The 24,678-nt window shown below is 45.6% G+C and overlaps 1 protein-coding gene across 8 annotated transcripts; it reads right to left on the reverse strand.

Annotated features, from left to right (window-relative positions):
- Positions 1–1,130: 1,130 nt before the first annotated feature.
- On the reverse strand, positions 1,131–23,895 carry LOC310903813 (uncharacterized protein). 8 transcript variants are annotated; one of them, XR_014587830.1, is made up of 6 exons: positions 23,716–23,895; positions 22,601–22,714; positions 12,884–13,016; positions 7,938–8,113; positions 2,128–5,711; positions 1,131–1,591 (listed from the first exon to the last, which is right to left on the reverse strand). XR_014587830.1 is itself a non-coding variant. In XM_083847758.1 (5 exons), the coding sequence occupies exons 1-5, from the start codon at positions 23,826–23,828 to the stop codon at positions 1,480–1,482; spliced, it is 591 nt and encodes a 196-aa protein (XP_083703884.1). In that variant the 5' UTR covers positions 23,829–23,895; the 3' UTR covers positions 1,131–1,479. The 8 variants fall into 8 exon arrangements, 1 of the variants encoding a protein (XP_083703884.1); XR_014587831.1 differs by having other exon boundaries at positions 1,131–5,711; XR_014587835.1 differs by lacking the exons at positions 12,884–13,016; positions 22,601–22,714; positions 23,716–23,895 and adding an exon at positions 8,234–12,877 and having other exon boundaries at positions 1,131–1,881; positions 2,128–2,246; positions 5,525–5,711.
- Between the last annotated feature and the right edge of the window lie 783 nt (positions 23,896–24,678).

Here is a 24,678-nt window from a genome sequence, read left to right on the forward strand (position 1 = left end):
GCGACCCATTGGCCATGAAGTTCTTGCTCCCTGTGACTGTAGGGACTCAGCCCATAACCCAAGGACACCGTTGTTACCCACGGCTTATAAATCATGCACACTTCTACCCCTGCACCCAGGTGCTTTTTGTCGTTCCCACTGCTGAACTGCCATTGCTGCAAGCAAACAAAACGAAGGCACGCCTGGTTGTTTCCCTGCAGCTTTATCTTCTCATGCAGCCTCTGCGCCTTGGACTGCTTGTGTCTCTTCAAACATAACTTTCCTTGAAGCGTCTTCAGCTCAGCCATGCCCTCCAGTAAGCTGTACGCACAGATAATTTGCAGAAAATCAGAGGCAAGACACAGCCGAGTAATCTTCGTCACCAGTGAACCCCAAGGTAGTTTACAAACAACCCAGAAACTACTCTTCAAAATGGGATACTCTGAAAAGCAAACACTGCACAGTGCAAGATGTACACTGCCTGGTCCTCAAAACAGAAACGTCCCAGATGACAATGCTGGCAAAGAAAAAAAGGTCAGTTCGAGCTAGTTTTTGCTCCAAGATTTCACGAGACACAACCGTGCCAATCCTTCGATGCTAACAAGACTCATTTCAGAGCAGATTATCCAAGATCGAAGGATACTACCAGGGACTGGGCACACCGTGTAACTATGTGTTGTTTTGCAAAGGCTGACAAATCAGATGGCAGTGCTTCTCACAAACCTGCACGGCTCTATACGATGGCAGGAGGGAGAGGGTGAGATTATACAACTTGAATAAGGCAAAAGCCCACAGACTTTCTTTTTTGGGCACAGATAACTCCAGAAATTATCAGTGCCGGCTCTGCCAGCCCTGTGCCTCTGTCCAGGCCACATACCACTCTTTTGTATCCTCACTGCAGTGAAGGATTTTATCCCACTAGGGTTTATTATTCTTTTATAGACTGAAGGGCTTCAGCCTAATCTTTCAACAAACAAAAGGAATCTTTCAACATTTCAATGCTGTTGTAATTGGCTCCAAAAATAGCACCCTCAGAGCCACATTTCTTCATCTTCTCAAGTCCAAGGATTAACCTTTTTTCAGAAAAAAAAAATCCAAAGACCAACTTGTATATTTTTAACATAGTAATTCAAATAAACAAAAGACTACAATTTGAAAGTTAATCTATAGTAGCTTTTATTTTCTCCCATTTAACTTGTGTGCTTGTTTCTGTGGCCACTGGAGGGGAGGAGAGAGGGTTCACTATTGTTTCATGAGCCACCACTGGATGTTTTATGGACCACCGAAGGCCCATGGATCACAGCCTGCAAAACATTGCTATAGAGATAAAAAGGCTCGTTACAGGAGGCCCTTGCTCTCTGCTCCGCTTTATGGCTGGTGGTGCAGCAAACTGCCACATTTTGTCTTTAACTCCTTTAGGCTGCCCACTGAAGGGCACTGGTCGTCTCTCCAGGTGCTCTGTGTTGCTCGCTTCGTGCTGTCCTTGCAATACCTGTGCACTCAGATTATATCCCTGGATCCATGCCATGCTCCCGTGTACTCCAACCAGGTCAGCTCCAGGACAAAGTACCATTGCCCAAGGGATGCAGAATAATGCCGGCTTGTTCTGACTCTTAAAAAAAAGACAGTATGTAATCAACACCTCCACCCAACCATCCTTGGACAGGGTGACTTGTCTCTACTGCTCCTCAGTCACCTGAAGTGGAGCAAAACCTGCCTTGGTGCAGCCCTCTGTACAGCCCCCCCAGCTCTCTCCCAACCTTGCAAGCAGACACCTTGGCACCGCCAGCTGCCTTCGGACTCTGTTAGTGTTGGCTGGCTGGAACTGATAGTTTCCCTCTTCTTTCTCCTTGTTTCATTAACTGTCACGTTGGAGGTTTTGATCTTCCCTGGAGCCAAGCCCTGCCAAAAGATTTACTCTATTGCAGTGCTCCGTTTAACATAATTGCCAGAGAAAGCTGTGCAGTTGGTAACGACCAAGGTAAGGAAACACACTAGATGCACTCAGGATATAGCATTCACATATTGTACTTTCATAAAGGTATAGCAATGGAAACATTCCCTATTTTGATTGTCCCAAAGCCACAGGAAAAAGGGAATTAAGGGAATTGATATGTCTGGGACAGATGCCAGCTCTGATTTACTCACATTTTTACCCTGATCTGAAATTCCTTGGTTAGAGATGGAAAACTTCTACGGAATATGTGAACCAAATCAGGCCGTGTAAGTGCTGGGATCCAGCTAAGAGCTATCTCGGCTGGTACACTCTGAGAAACATGAAAACAAACAAACTGACAATCGACTGGCCAACAACAGCTCTATAAGAAACTTCTCTTCCTACAGAGGGTTTGGACATTCCAGCATCACCACGGCTAATACCCGCATTTGCAGTCTGCCTTCTGACCACAAAGTGCCTAAGGTACCAGAACACCAGTGAGTTAGGATGTAGGGGTTGGCTTGGCTCCTGGAAAGAGGATGTGCTTTATCATCAAATCCCAGCATGATTTGGGATGGAGAGGCACAGAGCGGTCAAGCCAGAGTGGTGAGCCCAAAACAGGGTTGCCTTTGGAAGCAGTATAAAAAGAAAATATCCTTGCTAACATAACCTCGCCTTCTAGTTTAACCACCACGTTCCCTCAGAGAGTGCAAACATGCCTGCACATATTTTAGGCAGAGCAACCCACTTAGGAAGACTTAGATGCAGCGTAAGTCCAATTAAAGCAAAATGGAATGAAAGTCCCAAATTGTTTCAATGTGTCAGAGTGAGGAGTTTGCAAACCCACTGGTTATTGCGAAGTTGTTCTGGGAAAAACAATTTCTGTACAGATTCCATACCACTTTGCTGAACTCCATGGGAGATTTGCCATCAGCTTCAGTGGGAGAAGGACCAACGCATATAAGTAAGATTTAATCATGCATTAATTAATTGTGCTTCAGGCTAAATGTACTTGCTCTTATGCTCCAAACCTGCAATGAATTTTCTACAGAAAGGTCTCTGTCCCTGCAGTGGTGTCCACGGAGCTCATACCAGCAAGGTGGAATTACAAGATCCCATGCCAGTGTGCAGAAACACAAGAACATCTGTCTATGTGAATCTTGCTGAGATTAACATGAGTTCAATCAGGAGCAGAGTTTGATGAAAATGCCTCATTAGATATCAAGCAGAAGTGTAGATCAAAGCTTTTCTTTAGCTCACTAATAAAATAAAATAAAACGGAAATAGCCCTGCAGAGGAAGGAGCTTGCTTGTTTGTGATGGCTCTGTTTTTTGGGAAGGTGAGTACAGAAACCACAACATTATTATTGCTAAAATAACCAAAACAAAACACAAAATTAGGCAAATCCTTAATGCAAGATAACATCCATAATTCTTTCTATTGTTTAAATTCCCAAACATCAGGCAGTGTGGTTGAAGTGTTCTGCCCACACCACCGACCTCCAACCTTTGTTGAAAACAAGGTAAAATAGTGAAGGCTCTTTCTTGATTTATGAAGTAAGGTTTCTTTTGTGTGCAATCCAATATTAACAGGACCCCAAAATTCAGGTAGGGTAAGCTTGATTTACACCAGATCAGATGCATCATCTATGGTTCCTCCAAGGCTGTGCTCTGCTCTCTAGCTCAGCTCTTTAAGGCTTTCTTACACAGAATTACTAAGGGGCAGATACTGGCATAGTTTTGTTATGGCTTAACCCCTGCAGGCAACTGACACCTTTAAACTCGCTAGAAAGCCATTTGCTCCCTATGTAATTAATGTCCTTCAGCTAGAAAGTTTGCTTTCAGTACAAAATAAGCTCTTTTTAATCACCTCTGTTAAGTCTTTCTACTTCATCTCATTTGGTTCCTATAGAAATCGTAAGTCTTCCAGAACTGCAAATTCTGTTTTCCAGCCAATGTTAGGAAAACTGATTTTTCCACTACCTTCTGAGATAATATTTGCATATAAATACTGTTCCGATCTCTGAAAATATAGCTGAAATTATTCTTATTCATTATACTGGAGACCTTCCATGTTTCCACAAGCAGCTGCTTCATTTTTTCTTCCTTTCCACGTAAGCAAAAAAAGACCTCCTCTTTGCTTCTTCGTTAATCCTCAGCTCCTTTTTACATGCAGCTCTTCAGCAGAACTCTTTGTTTTTCAAAAATCAAAGAGAAAATAATGAGATTCTGATTTGAAATCAGCACCTTCCTGGCCAAACCAGCACTCCTCACCCTTGACCCATTATGGTTGGTAAAGTTATAAAAGTTTGTAGCTAGTCTGGAGAACTAACTCTTCGCAAAGACTCTCTATTCAAAGCTGAACAATAAAAGTGTAAGGGCTCCAAAAGACATAAAGAAGGCTGTCAGGGATCTTCACCATGGTTTGGGAACCTCTGCATTAAGGAAGAGAGAAAGCGCATGGAGTTGCATGTCTTTTCTATGTGTGAAAAGCTCCAGTGAGCTGAACAAAAAGTGACGAAGTTCCTCAGCAGGGTGAACATCTCACACATTAAAAGCAGATAAAAGAGACCTACTGTGCAAGTCAGCCAGAACCAGCAAAGCTGCTTTTTGCTACATATTACACATTTCACCCCATTTCAGAAGGACACACTAACAGTATTGCTCATGCATTCACTGAACTTCCTAGGCCTGTTTCTGGCACTTTTTTCTACCTCCTTTCTCTGCTCTCCTCTCCACTTCTGGGGCTGTACCTCACTGCTGTGTACACACGTAGGATAGGACTTGGAGGTGCAAAACAAGACTGAAACATAGGAAGGGACCACACTACCCATTAGGCAGCACAACAGCAGGGCATGACTACAGATAGGTAACAGAACTATCAGCATTGTTGATGTGCAAGTCCTTATCTCTGTTTCAAAGTGTTGTGTAGAAACAACTTTCATTTGTACTTGGGAAGGGCACTCAGAAAGGGAGGTGCAGTTAGAGCAAGCTGTTTAGATGGGGCAGAAGGGGAAAAGAGGAATCTTCTTACTCTCCCCTATACAGATCACTTCTGAAAATCCCACTTGTTTTGAACACCATCCCAGGCAAGAATCAGACAGAACAGAGCACTAGATGAGAGCCACATGGTGAGATCAACTGGTAAAAACTTTTTTGTGTTTTTGCATCTCTGCTGCAGAGCACCCAAATACCAGAGATTCATGAGCATTTGCAAAGGATTTACGTTTTCAGCATATCATTCCTGAGATTAGCATAGAAACTTAACAACAACATAAACTTCAGCTGTCCCCTTGTTACCTCCTTGCACAACTTGTTTTCTTCAAGATCTTCTCAGTTGTTGACAAAGAGGCTCTCCTCATTTAGAAGAGCAGAAAACCATTGTTACTGTTCTCATCAGGCTGTGAGATACAAAGAATTCCTGAGATCATCCTCTCTATCCCTATATTGCAGCTATAGCACTAGCCAGGAGCCTGTGTCTTTTCATCTGCCTACGTAGCTATTTTTTTGAAATTTTCAGGCCTTGTGCAGCTGGAAGATGGCTAAAACAGTGCAAAGAAGGGCCATGGGGCTCTGGGTTTTGCAGCCTCAGCACCCATGGAAAGAAGACCTGATACAGATGCTGGCAATCCTGGGTGAACCTTCTTTCAGAGGAAATGGAGACGCGCTGGGAACCTCCCAAGAGAGCAAAAGAATGCTTCCAGACAGTCAGGTGGAGCAGCCTGCTGGCTCCATCAACCTGAGGGACTTGGCAGCCTCCGCTGCTCCAGCTGGCCAGGATCCTGGAGTCTGCAAAGCTGAAGGCAGAATTACTGAATTATTGGGAGAAAACAGATCACTGCATGCGCTTATAAGCAGTGATACCTACATACATATATACATATACACACATACATTTATACACATCATGGAGTCAGCAGCACCTAGTAGACTTGCAGGATATATGGACTTCTAGCAGGACTTAGACCCCTCTGTCTTATTCTGTAATGACTAAGCTAGTCTCTGTGTTGGGCATGTTAACTCCACAGAAGAGTTCTGACATCTTCCTGGAAAAGATTTAAAGATGTATTTTTATTGGGTTTTGTAGAAGAAACACTGACTAAATGCTCCTATCTGAAGCTTGCCCAGCAGCCTCGCATTCCCTGGGTTCCTCTAAGTCTGAATCCTCAAAGTCTTTCTGTAGCAGAGGCCAAATCCCACTTCCAGCCCCAGTCTGGGCGCCAGGCTTGCTTGCTAGGCTCTAGACTTCTTCAGCCCAGAGCAGAGTTCCTGCTTACGTCAGTAGTAGTTGGCCAAGAGAAAAAGAGAACAATACAGCCTTTATAGATTAACAATATTTCAATTTACTGTAATTTATGCGGTATATAACATGGTTCAGAGGAAGAATCTGTCCTCTGGGATCCTTGCTTTTTCTATCTTTTCTTTCTCTTCCATCTCTACCTTTCCCTTCCCTCATCTCCTTCCTTCCATTTCTATCTTTTTACCTCATTTTATCTCTCCTTTCTGCATCTCATCCCTTCCAACAGTTCCCACTGTTGCTCTGATGGCTCCACTCCCATACCTACTGCTACCTTATCTGCTAAAATCACCACCAACAGAACATCTAGAGGAAACGTATTCCAGAGTCCTGGAAGGTGATGCATGGAACAAGGAGAGCAGGACTTGAATGGCAGGAGGACTGGGATATGCAAGAGAAGTTACAGGCTGCAATGGCCTGGTGTACATGCATTGTTACAGGCAAGGGAGAGAGATCACTCCCAGCAGTAGCTGAAAGAATTCTCTGCAGCATTTCTGCCCAGAAAAAAATATATTTCAAAGTCAGAAGGAGAAAAATAAATAGAAAAATGTTTCATCTTTGGAGTGTTGGATATTTGATCTTATCTGGAAAGAACGTGCGTGTACATGGGTGCATACATCACTGTTGTTATTTTATGAAAGAGTGTTGTTATGAAACTTCCCTTCCCATTTTGCATAAATATCATTTTTCAGACATGTGGTCACTGGTTTAGGGAATATTTACTGCTACATGCCTCAGTTTTTGCAGACCCAACTTTTCTTGGTTTCATTCTCAGGACTATTCAGTATAACCAGAGCCTTTGCCACAGATGTCCCAGACACTGCTCTTAAAGAAATAATCCTGACCAAAATTGGTGCTTTGGCCTGTGTGAACTGCTAAACATCATCACAAAGCAGCAATTAGGCTGTAAGTTCCTTACAATCTTTGCCTCTTCAAACCTTATTAGTTAAGTCACATGGACGAGTGTAGCTATGGACACAAAAGCAGCACTGACAGGTTCTGACGTTTGTTCAAACTCATATCTGGTTCTCTTCCAAAAGCCAACCACCCAGCTGACATCTGATGTGCTGCCTGCCTTACCTGGATGCAAGCTCAAGGAAGGGGAAATCCCTTCTCCACCACAAGTACAGCCATTACCAACACTGAGAAGCTGCTTCTCCCACACCAGTACCTAGAAGCTACTGTGCAACCTAACAAAAATCCCTTGAGCTCATCACTCCTGGTCTAGCCAGCCCATATTTCCCTTCACCCTTTCCCAGCCACCCAGGACAAGAGTTATCCACCCGTCATTACACATAAGGACATGCTTCCAGGTCCCAGAGACAAGTACAAACGTACACTGACTTCCTAGTATTCAAGGTATTCTGCAGTTCATGGAAAATCCTCCATCAACCTTCAGGAGAGTTAGATGAGGTAATAATAGGCAAGATGAAACAGGGGGCTGGAATTGTCACGGCCCCAAGAGCACCAAAAAGCTGTGCAGCTTTTTCCCCCTCTTTGGCGTCTAGCTCTCAGTTGTAGAGACCAGCTCTGATACAGTACAACTGAGAGCTGGAATCAGACTGCTGTGAAAACGGTGTGAAAAAGCTATGAGAAGCCTCTGCAGGGCACTTTCCCCACTGCACTTGGGAGCTACCTTGAAACTCAGGCCCTTGCCTTTGGTCTTTACCTCAGCAATCACATCCAGGAGCTGGTACCCAAGCCCTCCTTTCTGCTGTGCGCTTACCAAACACTAGAATAGACAATTTAAGCAGCCACACTGGTCCCCCTCACAAGTGGGTGATGATCCTGTCGTTCAAGACATCTTCTCAGACTGAAATTGACCCCAGGCAGATCTGTTCATGACACAAGCCACCTTATGTCTTCTCCAGGACACGAGCAGGCTGAAGCTCAGACCTCTGCCTTTAAACAAACAAACAAACAAGGAATAAACCATCTTAAAATAAATTCATAGGGAACTATGACCCTCATTCTTCCTAAAATCACTGGGCTCTTTGTGCTAACATTATATTTTGACATTACCTTTCCTTATTTTAAAGTCTTCTGGTCAGCATAAAATGATACAAGAGCACAGAAAGCCATTCCGTTTTCAGGATAATGAGGATCAGAGATAGTGAAAGCTCTTCTGGATCATCTGTTTCAGAGCAGGTCTCTATCCCCCACTTTTCACTTGCTGGAAAGTTACCCGGCCATATGTTTGCAATTAAAGTCTCAGTTCCTCACAGGCTCATGGCAAATAGTTTGCTTCACCTGGGTCACATCTCTAAAGGGAATTCCCCCAGACAGGATTTGCAGGACATATTCGGTGGCAGCTCTGACATCGGTATTAGCCATAATGGAATCCATGTCAATTATGAGTTCATCCATTCGTTTTTCTATCCAGGCCTCCCACTCAAATTTCAGAGATCCCCTTCTAAAATGCAATTTGACCCATTTTGGAAGGGAGAGAGTTCCTTAGTCACTCCATTTGAGACCAATTAGGCTGTTTGATTTGGGATCCTTTATCCCATAGCGCTCTCAGCCTGTCTGTTCCAATAAATGTTGCAGAAAATCCTAGTGTCTGCAATCCCTGCAAGCTTCATGGACCCTATTTCATATCCAGTAACTGCACTCCCTTTACTCCTCTTTCACCATCCTGAGTCAATCACAGACTTTGGGGTTACTCTGTGTGTGCCAGCTCCATCTCCCTGAACTGCCCTTCAACTTCTTGCCCGGGAAAGCTAGCAGGATGAGGAGGCATGACTGACTTGTCATGCTTTTTCCTGGCTTAAGAGCTTGAAGTGAACTCTTTTGTGGCTAACACGCCCCGCAATGCATATGTGTTCTCAGAATTCACTTTTAATTGACTCCACTGATTTGCTTGAAATATCAATTAAATCATAATGATGTTCTCCACCTGACTGATGGAGAGAAACTTTTTGCTCAGGCAGATAATGACAGGACAATGGGGAATAGTCTTAAAATAAAAGAGGGGAGATTTAGATTAGATTTTAGGAGGAAACTCTTCACTCAGAAGGTGGTGAGGCACTGGCACAGGTTGCCCAGAGAAGCTGTGGATGCCCCATCCCTGGAGATGTTCAAGACCAGGTTGGATGGGGCTTTGGGCAACCTAGTCTGGTGGGTGGCATCCCTGCCCATGGCAGGAGGCTGGAACTAGATGGCCTTTAAGGTCCCTTCCAGCCCAAGTCATTCTATGATTCTTCTCCAACCATCTGATGGATAATCCAATCATCCCATGACTAATTCTCCCCAGTGGGGAGATTTTCAAAGCAAGGAGCAATCACAGATTTGCAGTGAGTATCAGAGTTCAAGGCCTTTGTTTTACGTTTCATTCACAGATGTTTCCAGCACCCCAGAGCCCTGTCGAACAAATCAATGGGTGTGGACTCAAGGCTGATAATGGAAACAAGGTCACAGGTTGTGACAGGACACCTACCTGCTTTAATTCCGCGGTCTTCAGAAGTTCCCCACATGTTCCAAACCAGAATAACTTGCAGTTTGTGAATTCAGAGTACTCCCACAGTACAGAAATAATCTAAACTTACTACAATACAAACCTTTGATTGAAGAACGAGCACATATTTAACTGTCATCACAAAGAAGACGGCTTTCCTCATTAGGGGCTCAGATGAATTGTTACGGTAAGACCAAACCTTGTTAGAGGAGAAGGGCTGGAATCGGTGCTTCCCCTTCCGAGCCTCCGTGAGTGACCCTGAACTTTGGGTGAGGGAGGTTGGTTTCAGAATGCAAACCTGAACCTGACTCTGAAGTTGGCAGCTTGCCCCCTCTTTCAGGCAGCAGACCTAAACTAGCTGAAGATCTGCAAGGCCTTGTGCTGCAGGGAGCTAAAAATCCAGATCTGGATTTTGCAGCCTGGGATCATCTCCGAGTCTCCCGGCTTGAGAACCGCAGTTCCATTTGCTTTACGTCACTCGCCTGTTTGCTTTGTAGAAAAAAATATATTAAAAAAAATATAAATCAGTAACAATCCAAAAGACAGCAATGCTGTCCCAGCAGCTTTCCTCCTCACAGAGCAAGGAAGAAGTCAATTAAGCCCAGCAGTACCCACATCCGTAGCCCTTTGGGCCTCACAGCATCTTTTCCCTCTTTTCTCTGTCTTTGTTTTGTTGGTTTTTGTTTGTTTGTTTCAATTTTTATCACTTTAGCTTGTGCAGCCTGAGAGGCAGGGGACCTTGGTGGTGTCCTTGGAGTGTTCACTCGGTTGGAGCACACCCAAGAGGTGGTTTTGAAGGCCCCTGAAAGCCTCCGAGACCCCATGCTGTGTGCATGTTTTGCAGAAGGGGGGTGGCTGCATCTGGCTCTGCACGATTTGCCCTTGGGGACAGGTTTGCCTGCCAGCCAGAATGGTGCTGGGAGTAAGGCACTGCCATCTTCATCCTCCTCCTCTGTCAGCCCTGCTCTGCTTTTTGGCCATGGAGAAAGTAGTTGTGCTGCTAGCCAGGCTCTGCCCCTCTTCCGGATATCTCCAGGCTCCCAGCGGTGCACAGAAGCAGTGTTCTTTAAGTTTCCTGAGCCTGCAGCGCTGCCGCCTTTGGTGGCCTTCCCTGCACATCTTGAACCCAGGCACTCTGCCACCACCCCATGGAAACCAGACCTCCAGGCCTCTCTGCCCTGTGCGCCCTCGTAATCAAAGCACACATCTCCACTCTGCAGCCTTACAGGAGCTCTAAGTTAGGGCTCATCTCTTCAGGGACACCTGACGGTCAGAGCCCGTGACACGAGGGCTCTGCAAAGTTTTTTAGCATTGTTACTTTTTACAGTAAGTTCTCATTAGGTTGCATAAACCTTATAGATAGATCCAAACAAAGCAATGCAGTGTTCAATGCATCCAAATCCTCCTTTCCATCACTATTCCTGCACAGCCTGTTGAGCTTGGGTCAAGTCCCATGGATAATCCAGGGTCCTCCTCCTGTGCAGGATTTCTCCATACCTGTGAATCTACCCTGCAAGCTCCTTCATTCTGCTTTTTCTCCATTTTTAACCTTGGTGGTTCTTCATTGAACCCCTGTTTCCTTGCTAAGGTCTTTTCCTTGTGTTTCTCTTCATTGTTGACCTTCTTCTTTCTCTTCAGCTCATGAACTTTTCCACGATTTTGAATTCCTTTGCTGTTCCAATGTGGGTAAAAACATTTTATATTGGAGATAAGGTAATTCATTGAAAATATAGTCAGTCATACTACATTGATACATGAACACCCATGTATTTCATTTGGACGCTTCTTTCCTGAAACATTCAAAAAATATAACCAAATACATTTCATATTGGAAAATATGAAATTTCAGAACACTCAAAAACTGTAGGAACAGAGCTTTCTGGCATTATAAAAATGTTTCATTTTGTGAAAGACTGGGTTTTCTTTTCTTTTCTCCAAAAAATATTCAAAACAGGTACTTTTTAATGTTTGCATGAAAAATACATCTTGTTTAAAAATTTTCCAATGAAAAATGTCCACTAGGTCCCAGAGCCAGGTTCATTCCATGGTCACAATCCCTACTGACAGTGGTGAGATTAGTTACGCTTGGTAAGAGATACAGTGAAGAACTAACAAACATCCTTGCTGTTCTGTGCTTGTCCTAGCTTCTCTCTGCTGCAGGCACCCCCATGTGCTCTGATCTCTTGGTAGGAGGGAACACAGCATTTGTTATTGGTTTAGCACCAACCATGGAGCTCCATTTCTTACACAGCCTCCCAGGACAATCCTGAGTTCTTATGTGCAAATGAAATATGGCTCTGTTCGTGCATGCTGACGGGCCCTCTCCATGGGCAGCTTGCAAGGAAACTCACCCGTGGCATTCTGGCACCATCCTGAGCCCATTACCTCTGCTCCTGCTGCTTCTGCTTCCTTTGGCATTTTCAGCGATATCGTGGAATGAGGAGTGAGCCCCAGAAGAGATGCATACCTATAAACATGGTACTTGTCCCGCTGCTGCTAATAACTACTGACACTTGGTTTTCCACACCTCCATATAGGTGAATTAAGCTTTGTTGTGCAGAGCTCAAAACCAATCACCAGGCTGAATGGAAACCAGATTCTGATGATATTTGGATCCAAGGCAGGAGCTGCGCTTTTGATATTGCAGCTTAAACCTGACTGCACAAACAATCTTGGCTCTCCTCCCGTTGTAGTTTTCTATGCTGCCAAGCCTCAGTATTAAAAAGTCAGGAGGCAGGCATGAAAAGGAAGAGAAGAAAGGAAAAGAGAGAAAAGAACAAGAAATGTGACACACTTTCACTCGTGTTCTAGGTTTCTTTAGGCTTTCGGATACAGTTGTCTTGTGCTAGAAATGTTTCCATAATCAGAAGGACTAGGAATATAACCTTGAAGAACAGAAAACATGAGAGGTTTGAAAAATTACACACCACCAATGACTACTGCCTCATCATAAGCCCCAAACCTGACAGTGAATCTACAGTTAGCAACATCAAGACCTGTAACACTTCCCCATCTCATCAGTGAAAAATGTTTCCTGTTCGCAAAGCAAACTTTTATCCCTGAGGTAAGAAGCACATTGTAATGCAAAGGTTGTGAAGTATTTGTCATCAACCTCCCTTTTAAATAGAAATCAGCACGTTGCAGCAAAGGCCATGACCACGTTGCTGAAAACCAAAGTGATTAATGACACTAGTACGTAATAATTAAAAAATACTCACTGAAGTGGATCGTGAGCCATTCTTGACTTGGGTAGAGTATTGGCCAGTTGGATTGGAAATCTCTGGGACATTCTTTAGGGACGTGGCAAAGCACAGGGGGGTCCTGGCCTTTGAACGAGACTCTATGACTGTCCTGTAATAACGAAACATCACAGAAATAATCACATCTCAGCAAGAGCTCCAGTTTTCTGGCCAGAAACGTTAAAAATCCTCAGCGCTGAGGGTCAAATTTCCACAGTCACCTTGCATCAGCTTGACTCTGCTCCCACTGCAAAATCAGTCACTGGCGGTAGGAAGAACAGCCTGTGCTTCTGAAAATCCCTCTCAGACTGCTATAAAATGTTTCTTCAATTCCTACATCAGCCTAAACATTTATTCTTCAGAAGTGGCTTTGTTCTCCATTCAAATTTTGCTTCCCAGCAATCTGAGACAGAGGAGCAAAGTAGCTTTTGCCCATCCAGCCAAAAGCTTGGTTCAGAGCAGATCCCTTACTCCACCACGAGGCCCAAGCAATGCCAGCTAACACCGTGCCCAAGCTCCTGTCTCACCAAGGCTGCTGGGGCAAGTCACTGGGAGTCCACTGCTTTATTTGGGGCTGGGATTTCATTCGTATTTAGGCTACCACTGAGTTCAAAGGTCACTCCTCTCAATGTCAGGACTATAGCCCTCCTAAAGAAGGCATTAGCTACACTAAGAAAACGCAGAAATCCCAGCCTTTGCGAAACTAGTGCAGGAATTTTCCCTTAGTAACAAACCCCTTAGCATCTTTTGTTTTGGAAAACATGAAAATGTTTCCATATAAATTTTTCCAAAATGCAGCCCTCAGGATTCTCACGTTGCCCCGACGCTGAGAAATCCCTCTGCTCACCCCAGAAAAAGAAAAAAAGGACGGCCCGTGGAGCGTCTGAAAGATGGCAGCATCCTCAAGCATCCCTAGCCTTGGGGTAGAAATCTAATCCTCGTTATCCCTGTTTTGATCCCAGGTTCCCAGGGCTTCATGCCAGGTTGTTGGGGGTCTGGCATCTCTGGGGGGGTTTGTAGGGATTCTGGAGCAATGCTCAGGGTGTCTGTGGGCTTCCCGTCCCACAGCAGGACTGAAGGCAGCACAGGGGCCCCAAGCCCTGCACAACGAGGCAGCCGGCTGGCAGGGGAGCAGGCTGCGCTCCCGCAGGCTCGTGTCTGGGGCTGGGCAGCAGCTCACCAAAACAGAACCACTTTGAGAAGGATTTCAGCAATGACGAAGGACGATTTCCTGACGATGAGGAAAGCTTTCCATTAGAAATGTCCCAGACAGTCCCGACCCGGAGGCAGCAAGGCGCTCCAGCGAGGTAGAAATGTCCCCAGTGCAGCCTAGCAGTGATGTGGTGAAAGCACAAGGCTCAGGAACTCGCCCCGAGCCTCTCCGCAGCGTGGGCAGGCTGGGACCCTTTCCAGGCAGCTTACCACCCACCCTGGCACTAGCTGTTGAGTTATCCCGGGCTCCCTCCATACCTCTCTGCAGAGATGCTCGCTCCCTCCTTACAGAGGGGCTGAGAAACCCTCCGGAGATGCCAGTCCCTGCGTTGACTTGGCCAGAAGGAGATGGCAAGCATCTCCCAACACCAAGTGTCTTAACCAGGGGCTGTGCATGGGTGGCAGGCTCGTGCCACGCCGAGCTTTGCTGGGCTTTGCAGACTGCAGGGTGCCCGGCCCATCCAGCCCCCGTTGTAACAGCTTTTTCCCCCTCGGGCTCTTTCACACCTCCCCGTTTGCCTGCACCTCAGCGTGTGCTCGCACATAAACAGCACGGAGGCGGTGGGTCCCCCACTTACCACCAGGGCCAGGCTCACAGCTTGAGCTCACAGATGGCCTCCACGTTCTCCCTCCTAACAACAAGGAGAGCACATGGGCAGCAGCCACCACACAGGGAAAGGAGCTTGCTTCCCAAAACCCATAACTGTCCAATAACAAAAAAAAAAAAAAAAAAGACAGGCCAGGAACCCCTCCAGGCATCTCGGGTGGCTTTTTAATGCAACATGCGGGCAGAATCTCTGTTCCAGGTTTTGCTTTGAGCTGATTTCTTAAGCACATACACATCCAAGCCTGGGCCTCCAGCCCCCTGGCTTGTGCAAGAGCTCTTTTGTATGTAAAGTCCTGATGTCCATGTCACAGATCTCGTCTGCACCACACAGCGGGCTCTGCACAACACCGAGCAGAAAGAAATGGCACAAAATCTCTTGATAGATCATCTGTGGAAGGCCTGAACTCCAGCCAAGACAGATAAAAATAAAATAAATTAAAATAGTTGTGTGTGTGTGTGTGTGTGTGTTTTATGAAGGGAACATTTATATTTTTAAACTAGGAGTAATTGTATTCTGTATCTGAAATGGCATCTGAAAGTGATTTAGTGGAACAATGTGGTTTCTGATTGGTGCTTGAACTAGTTCCAGAACATTTTTTATAATAAGCATCATAAAGATCCCAATTATCTGATCCTTTTCCCTAACATGGTCAGAGAGGATGTTTCCAAAGAAAGGGCTTTTGGGTTGTTTTTTATTATTATTATTTTTTTCGTTTGTGGCACTGATCCTGCAAACATTTACATACATGCTTAATCTTGTGAGTAGCCCCAGAGAAGTGAACCAAGGCAGCCCTCAGCAGCAAAGCTAATCGGAGAGTAAACTACTAATGTTCACATTTGCTAATCAGGACAATCCATAGACTTTCAGGGAAAGGTCTGCTTGTTATTCTGAGAGCTGTTCAGGATGCATTTACGATTCCATAAAGGAGGCCCCAGCATTACCAAAATAATTACTTACTCAAACAAGCCTGTAAAACTCAAGGACTGCCCCAAATAAAATGAGGCTTCCCCCCCTCCGGTTTAATAACATAAATCTAGTGAAATGCATCTTGCTGCCATAAAATCAGTTCTACATGCCTTAGAAGCCCTTGATTTACTAAGTGGGCAGGGAGGTCAGATCCTGCTAGGGACTCAGAGGGCTGAACACACGGAGAATGGTTTCAAACCTGAAAGTTTTGTCCACCCACGGAAACAGAAAGCAGCTCATATCTTACCCTGTAACTTCGCTCTCCAAAGAGAGACGCATAAAAGCAACAGGCAATGCTACAAATTAAAATGGAGCCATTTGGGTGATTACTCAGTGAAGAGAATAAATAGCAACCCTAAAACCCACTGCCTGTCCCAGGGGGGATTGGCCCTGCAGAACTGGCTTTAGAAGCAGCACCCGCCTTGCGCTGGGAGCCTGCAGGGGAGCTGGCTGCCGCATCCTGCCCCTTGCCTTTCCCAGGCAGCCCTCACCGGGCTGCAGGCACGGCTCCAACACGTGGGGCACGGCACATCTCCTGCCACCGGCACTGCAGAGCGAGGCCAGGCATGGCTCGGGGTGGCAGGAATTACCCAGGCTGCTAGGATTAGCATCAGGGCCTGCTACGGGACAGATGATTTCTGTCTCTGCCTTCTTAGAAACATCTCTTCCACTTCTCACCCCCTTTCCTTCCCGAACTAACTGGCTTTGGCTGGGTCCTTCCTGCCACATGCCACAACACAGGAACCACAGGTCATCCTGGACACCAGGTCTGTTTTCCTTTCAAGCATCACTTCAGTTTCCCTCTGTTTTGACCAACGGAGGCTTTAATGTGCTGCAGAGGATCGTGACTGGGCACCTGCAGAGGTTCTTGTGTTAAAAAAGGCTGTGTGTGAGATCCCCCTCGGGGTCCTCTTTTCATAGAACCTTTTCCCACTTTCTTCTCGTCTGGGAGAAAGAAACTGTCGTCTGTACAGCAAAGAGGAAATGTCCGAGAGGAGGGCAAGGGAAACTGCCCAGCAGTTGTCCTTGTTCAGACTAGCTACAGCTCTGGGAAGGTGTGAGGGATTAAGCAGCCTGCTTAGCCTCCCGCAGCGGGACAGCCAGAGCTCCAGCAGTGGGTTTGCATTTGTAGTCAAGAGGAATAGGGAAACAGCTTTACAAAATGCCAACTGTCTGTTTGTGGGTAATGAGCTGATCGAGACCATAAACCATTCCTCGCAACACTGTGCCACGCTCTCTGCAAACCCACACTGAAGCCTACTGTGGTAATGCAGTGCTTTGCCCCTATCCCAAACCAAACTTCCCTATAAGGTGTTGTCAGGCTGATCCTGGGAGGTTCTCGGCCCATGTAGCCCCCAGCACTATGCAGGAGCAATTAGCCTGAGTGTTTGGGTGGACCTGGAATTGTCACCTAACTACAGCAGCCACCTCACTATCAGGCTGCTCCTGGTCACTTGGATCATATTCTGATGATGTGTGAACACAGAGGTGGCCAAAAATAAATAATATAAGACGCCGCACTCCCCTGAGTGTTGAGGTTCTCATGCCAAGAAATATTCTCTCTTCTTGCTGCCTCTTTTTGTGGTGGTTTCCTGAGACTGAAAACGTTCCTCCACTGCAGAAGATGCGAAAAAATTCCTGCTGACCTCAGCATTGAGTTTCATCTTTTTGAAGCTTTGTTGCGCCTCTAAGATAATTTATGAGGTGTCAGGATTTTCCGACCACAAATGTCTTGGACGAAAACCGTTTTTACACTACAGATGCCATGAAAGAGAAGCAATTTCAGTCTGTTTTTTCTACAGCACTGTCTGTGTCCACAATGAAGCACGGGTTCAGAGCTCCCGGAGATTATTTGTGTAAGAGTTGTCCGGGCCAGCGCTCCGCTGAGACTCAGGCTGGGTCTGATTCCCCACCTTTGCCTCATTGCCCTGATCTTCTCTGTTGGGAGGGGAACTCCCATTTCCTGGTGCTGTGCCACGAAAACACGAGCTTGCCAAGTTATTCTCTGTATGTGTGTATGTGCGCGTGTGTGTTCAACAAGCCAGAAGTACCAGAAGTAAAAAGATCCATTAACAAACCACATTTTGCAACATCCATAAGGATCCCCAGATTTCTCGTCTGTGGATTTCTCTTCCCCGTGCTTTAGATTTTCGAGGGGAAAAAGAAACCAGCAAAAAAACCCCAAGAACCCAGCTTAGCCGTTTCTAATCCAGTATGCACCTCAGTCTCCATGAAAGTGTTCTTGGGACGAGAGCAGTATTTCCCTTGGCTGGGATGCCCAGCCTCCTGGCTCCTCCGGAGCTGCAGAGCTGTAGACATTCCGCTGAGTAGTTTGCAACCCTGCCTGCCAGGAAAACCCAATGTCTCCATGGAGAAATCTCAGCGGAGGAGTTTGATACTCAATCAGGGATGGAAAAGAAGGGAGTTTATGCCTCCTTGAGACCAATCCCTTCCCTAAAAATAATTTAAAAAGCAAGAGGAAAAAAAGAAAAAGCAAAGCGGCTGTATTCTTACAAGCATGGGCCCAGACAGCCCGGCAGTTTTGGTGGATGGTGTTTTGCCTTGTGTCAGGACTGGCCCAAGTCACAGAGGCTCAGTCCAAGTGACTGTTTAGGTCAGCAGGAGCCTGTTTAGGTCAGCGGGAGTCTATCAACTTTGGATCAGACCTAATGTTTGGATCCAGAGCTGAACTTCCAAAAGTCTGGGCACGCTTGTATCTTCTGGTAAGGGGGGCTTGGTTTGGCCCAGCTTTGAGATAGGAACCAGCTGCAAATGCAGGCCTCCAAACATGTTCTAGGAAAGAGGTTATAAAAGAGCCCCTTCTTGCTCAACACATTTATTCCCCGTGGGCCAGATTCCGACATCTTCATTAACACGGAGTAGAACCTTGCTCCAAGAGCAGTCACATTGATTTGAATGGGGCTATTCAGAGAGTCAGCAAGTACCTAATGTCAGCAAGGGTAGCACCATCTAAGGTCACATCTGTTTGCTTCATTGACACAAATTATTTTCTCTCCTTCCTGCTATTAGCACATACAGCTACAGAAAAAGCACATTGGGTTCCCTTCTTCCTGGCACTTCTTCAGCAAAATGCTGGTTGCAGACTCTTCCTTACTGGTAAAGAGGTAAGAAGCAAAAAGAGCAGGAGCTCAATTTGTAGCTCCGACAGCTAAAAAAATCCTTCTGTGATAAAAGGAAGCAAGGAAGCTGTGGTAAGGTCAAAGTTCCTTCCTGAGCATTGCTGTAATCTCTTTTTTTCTGCTTTCCCTCCCAGACTGAAAAATAGTGCCCACATGTGAAAGCACTACTGCCTACCTTGACCTTTTTGTAGCCATGTCTTCCTAGAGGTCATCCTCCTTTGAGCCATCATCACACTTAGTCACTGAAATACTGAATCTTCGCTGTTCTGGACCACATTGACAGAATCAGGTAAGGGACCACTCCTGTGGCTGCTGATAGGGGCAACAGGACTTCTGACACAGTGCCTGTGATGGGCAGGATGTGTCATACCCACAAATTTCCTATCTTGCACACTGACTTGTGAGAGATCTCCAAAAACTAGCTTCGAGCCTTGACTATTAGCTGAAAGAACCTGAATTTAGACAATCGGGAGTGCCTGATTCACATTACTTGGAAGTTGTGCTCTTAATTCACATTCACACAACCCCCAACACCTGCATGTCTAATTTTCTTCCTTCCAGGACATTGACCAGCTCTCGGCCCTACCTGTCACAGGAAAGACTAATTGCAAAACAGCAAAGCAAAACAAAATGCATTCCCTTTAGATTCTCACAACACTTTCTCCGTGACTGCATCAGAATAAGCTCCCTGTCACATAACTAAGGTTTGTCAGAGGTAGATTTTCTTTTCCTTCTCCTTTATCCAGGAAGATAAGGGTATTTGCACTGTGAGGTTTAGATTAATCATCGAAACTATTTGCCAAACACTTCCCAATAAAAAAGGATGCTTAACCAGAATGTCTGTAAGGACAGGCCAGTGCTAGTCTCTTTCCAGTTTTTAAGAATGCTGAATGTGTAGCTCCCCCAGGATAGGTGATTGCAGAATAAATGCACATGATTTTGCTAGTGCCAACAGTGATCTGGGACTTGACAGTTGCGTGCAGTGCTGCGGTAAGCCATTTTCTCCTTACTGAAAAGGAGGGAAAAGTCTCCCCGCTTATGACATTGTTGGCTTTCCCCACCACTTCCAGCAGTTAGCATGACTTTTAACTCATTTTGCATAAAACCCCTTCTTTTCTCCCATTCTTTCTTGGACTCAGTTCTATATGGTATTGTTAGATATTACTAACAGGTATCCAAGAGTCTGCTGCTTTTCCAGCAAGCCCTTCAGGATTTTATGTGGGTAGCAAATTCTCTGTTTCCCTGGTCTCTCACAGAAGTGTAATGAGAATAAGTGAAAGGCTGTTGTTTGTCAAGAAGGACCTTCTGGGCGAGGTTAGGAAGAGGATAACCTCTGCTCTTCTCGCTTACTCTAAATGGTCAGATGAGCAGAAAACAATTGCCAGTCCATGGAAGCACAGGGTCTGAAAGGGAACAGCTGAGTTCTGGAGAACTGCTGGCAGTAAAAATGGATTTATAGGTCATTTATATGGTGGGAGGGAACATAGTGGCAAGACATGGACGTTGGTGCAAGTGTTTGTATACATTTCATGTGCAGAAATGATTTTTATAGGAGCAAAATATCCTCGGGAGATGGTTCCTGCTTGAGACTTGAGATCTGTCCCCTCTTAAGAGGGATGCAGAGGGACGGGATTCTGCTGTTAAGACCTGGCCTGATGCTCCCACAGCCCAAAGGCTCCGCAACTCAAGTTCCACATGGGGCTGGAGACTAATATATGTAAACACAGGCAGTGCTGAAGCACTTTTTTGGACATGGAGAGCAGGTTAAGCTGTTTTGTAAGATACAGCTAATGAAAGACCATTGTTGCCCTGAGGAAAGAGGAGGGGAATTGCATTATTTATGCATTACAAACGCAGGCGTTAAGGCATAAACAAAGCAACTTGCACAAAAACAGACAAAGGAGGTTGCAGCAGTCAGCAGTTTCAACCCAGGTTTCCTCTGTCCCAAACTAGCACTTTAATCATCTTCCTTCTCTGTAAGGGAGAAACGAGTATCAGGGAACGGAGTGAGCCTCCACATTTTTCTAGCCCAAGACAGAACTGTGTCCATTGTTGGGACTAGCCCCCTAGGAGGAATTATTTCTATTCAATTTGTGTGTGTCACAGCCAGATAATGCACTGGGTGGTATTTCCCTCTCTTCCCCCAATCTTTCTCTTTTATGACCACATGACTTCACCCCCTCGTGTGAGTGACAGTACCCATTAGACTAGACTCTGATGCAAAACAGCTGTGTGGAGAGAAGGGGAGGAAGGGAGTGGGGAACAGCAATTTAGAAAACAATTAAGAACATCAATTCCAATTCATTTGCTTGGCCAGGATAAGTAATTTCTAAGAGGTAACTTGATCTGCAGCGGACCGAGATTAAAGGCGAACTCCATTATCTCTAGTTTACAGTCTGGAGGAATTTGTTTTAACTGGTTACCAAGGAGGCTTCATAAAAAAAAAGAAAAAAAGAAAGAAAAAAAAAAAGAAAAAAGAACCTTTGCCTAAAAATGTCCAAAAAACCATCCTGATTTCTTCTTTTAAAGAGCATGCATGAATTTATTAACTCTCTGAGAATGTGGTTCCATTGTGTTGCAGGAGGAATAGCTCAGTTCTTGAAAACAGAATCACTGCCTACAAGAGCTTAGAGATGTATTTTCCCAAAGTTAATTATGCCCGTTTTAAACTAGTGTTAAGATTTTGGTGTAAAGATGAAACATGAGACACTGGGTTCAGAAGCAAACTCAGCATTCTCTGGAGGAGGCAGTGGCGTCTGGAGGAAAATACAATGCATTGAGCACCAGGCAGTCCTCAGTCGTCTTCTGGCTCGGACACTGCCTAGCTGTCTGGCTGTGAAAAGCGATTCTCCTCTCGGCTTTAACACTGCTGAGTGAAACAATGGTAATGTACTTGGACACCTCTCAGAGGTGCTGTGAGACTCCATGAGTAAATACCCTAACGTCACTTTGAATGCTGAGAGTCTAAAGCCAGGCAGAGGGGCTATGACCCAGCAGACACCGAGCTTCCTCCTGTACTCATGCTAGTGCATGGAATGACACCAAAAACGAGTATGTGAGTCGGAGAGTCACTGATTTTCTACTGTGGAAGCCTCACGCTTTAGGACTTCCACCTTCCTCAGCTATCAGCACTTTACTTTGCCACAACCCTGTCTCCCAGTCTTTGCCTCAACTTCTGCAGGCCTTGACTCTTCACCCTTGTTTTACAAAATACAGTGTTGTCAAGTAGTAGGAGATGCCCTGCCGCTCCAGACCGTTAAAATGCTGCTCAGACCATTTATTACTCAGAAGGTCCAAGTACCTTTCCTGGGCATTTCTCCTGGGAACCCAGAAACAGCAGCCCACGTGCGTACAGGGACACAGAGGCCACGTGTGTCTCTGGATCTGATGTGAGGAGCTCAAGGGTGGGGTAAAAGCAGACATGGAAAAAAACATCCGTGAGCTGGCTCAGAATTCAGCGTTGGCCTTGGATCTGCATTTCTCTGGCTGGACCCAGACTTCTACCTCTCCTGCGGAACTTTGTTTGTCTTAGGGACAAACTGCATTGCTGCCATCATGAGTCGGCCAGCCTGCGCTTTATACAGCTGCGTCCCTGTTCTCTAGCTAAGACTCCAGGGTGATGTAATTGCCTCAGTGGAAATAGGAGCTGGAGAATGTGATGTGACGAATTTCCCTGGACCACCAAATAAATTAAAAAGTAGGCTCCCGGCCCAGAAAGGTTACCCTCCCAAATAAACATGTCCCAGCCTCCCTTCCTCACACACACTTACCTTCTTCCACACCAGGAAGCTGAGCTCCTCACAGGCTCCATTACAGATCCAGAATGAACAGGTTCTTCCAGCCAGTCAGCATCTCCCGTACAGTAATTGCTTTGGTATGGGCATCTGAGTACAAGACAGAACTGTATATACTAGAAATATTCTCTTTGCATAAACTTCTCAGTAGACTTACTTTTGTCTTGTTGCCAGGAAATGTATTTGGGGCCTCTTGCTAACTTCACATTTCTTTGATTAGAGGGGCACAGGCAGTTTGTTCCGATAGTTACAGGGGAAACAGCAGCCAGAGGACCTGAGAAACTGGAAAACCCTTTCTAAGCACAACAGCTCTGCAACTGCATGAGACCACCTTGCTCTGCCACCTTTTGTGACAACCACGCTTTCATAGGTTGGGAAGAAAGAAAGGGGGAGAAAAACCCATCTTGCAAACATGCTTTTTCACAAACTTACAGCCTGAGACCATTGAAACAACACAATGCAGCAAGCTCCAGGGTGAAAAACGGGCCAGTCCATAACCAACAGCAACAAGTGGTTGTAGGAATCAGCACACAGTCAAACCTGGTTGGTCGGGTGGGGCAGGAATTTAAGAAAGCAACAATATGGTCAGCCAAATTGGAGCATGGCCAGGAAACAAGAGTTAACACCTCTCCTCTGCCAAAGAACACCACTTGGCCTGTAACAACAGTGAATGGCCAGGGCCCTGGCTTCACAATCTGCCCCAAAAAACTGCAAGGTGGGACATGCAGATTCCGTGCCCAGTTCTGGTCAAGATTACTTTATGGCATGGGGCAAAGCACTTTGCCTCTCTCAGCCCCATCTTGTCTGTGTGCACAGCTCTCTGGGTTTCCGCCTCCCTCCTGAGGCTCAGCAGCAGTTTGTTAAATGCCTCTTTCTCCTAAGAGGCAAGGTGATCCAGAGAGTGCAAAGTACTTTATTTTTGTCCTGGAGAAGCCAGCTTCCTTCAAAGCTTCACTCATTAAGACAGCAGCCGTTGTAACTCAAGCCCCTTTGATGGAAGGAGTAAGTGGGGAAATTGCCAAAGGGAGGATTAGCTGATGGATGGCTTGAGCTGCAAGGGTGTCTCATATGGATTTGTGCTGGATTTTCACCTCAGCTGTCCTGGCTGGAACTTCTGTCCTCCCGTACTGAGACACTCTCCTTGCAGACCCTGCTCTGCCTCAGCAGCAGTGAGGCCCTGGCTGAGGACTGGTTGTTCTGTCATTCCCAGCTCCCTTGTGAACAGAAAGCAAATGTCATGCCAAAGAAAACCAATATCCAGCCTGTGAAAAACATACCTGTTGTACTTGCAGTGAAGTGGCTGCTTTGACCAAAAATACAATTGATTCAGGTGTGGTTCCCAACTTGGCTACTCAGTGATACAATGCTCTGGGCTGCTGCTTCCCCTTCTACAGTAAGGATTACCATGTGCTCCTTTCTGTACTGCAAATCCTTTGAGACCTAGGAATGAAAGTGCTGCAAACTGCTTTGTGCTTTTAGGCCTAATTTTGTGTAAAGGCATTTAGAAGGCACACTCCCAACACAAATTCCCAGACTACATGATAGGCAGCAAGTTTCTTGCTATCCCCCATTCAAAAGGATTAGCACAGTCCACGTTCTTCACCTATTACATCGTGTCCTTACTTATCTGTCTAGATCTTTGATTTCTGCCACTGTGATTCCATGGATTGAAGGTAACAGGAATGGCATCAGAGAATTTGTGTGCACTCATTGCTATGGGACAGAGAGGAAGGATGCAATCTGCAAAGCCAGGTTAGACCCACTTCTACATCCTCTAGTTATGTGAGAACTTTGATTTTGAAAGAACAATTTTCTAACCTTTCACAATTCAGTTAAGCCTTGACAGGTGTAAACTACAAATGCAAGATTATAATTTCCTAAAACGTCATTATCTGAAAGTCATTTGGGGGCACTGAGGATGAAAATACTCCAACCTGTCAAGTCTCCTGCTTTCTATGCCAAACATCTCTCTCCTCACCAGCCACCATCTTAGCAACTCACACATGCCCAACATAAGGTCACAGTTTCTTTCTAGCTCCTGATGCCAGGTGCTA

This window comes from Anser anser, assembly GCF_964211835.1.
Source record: "Anser anser genome assembly, chromosome: 8".
In the NCBI taxonomy this organism is placed as follows: domain Eukaryota; kingdom Metazoa; phylum Chordata; class Aves; order Anseriformes; family Anatidae; genus Anser; species Anser anser.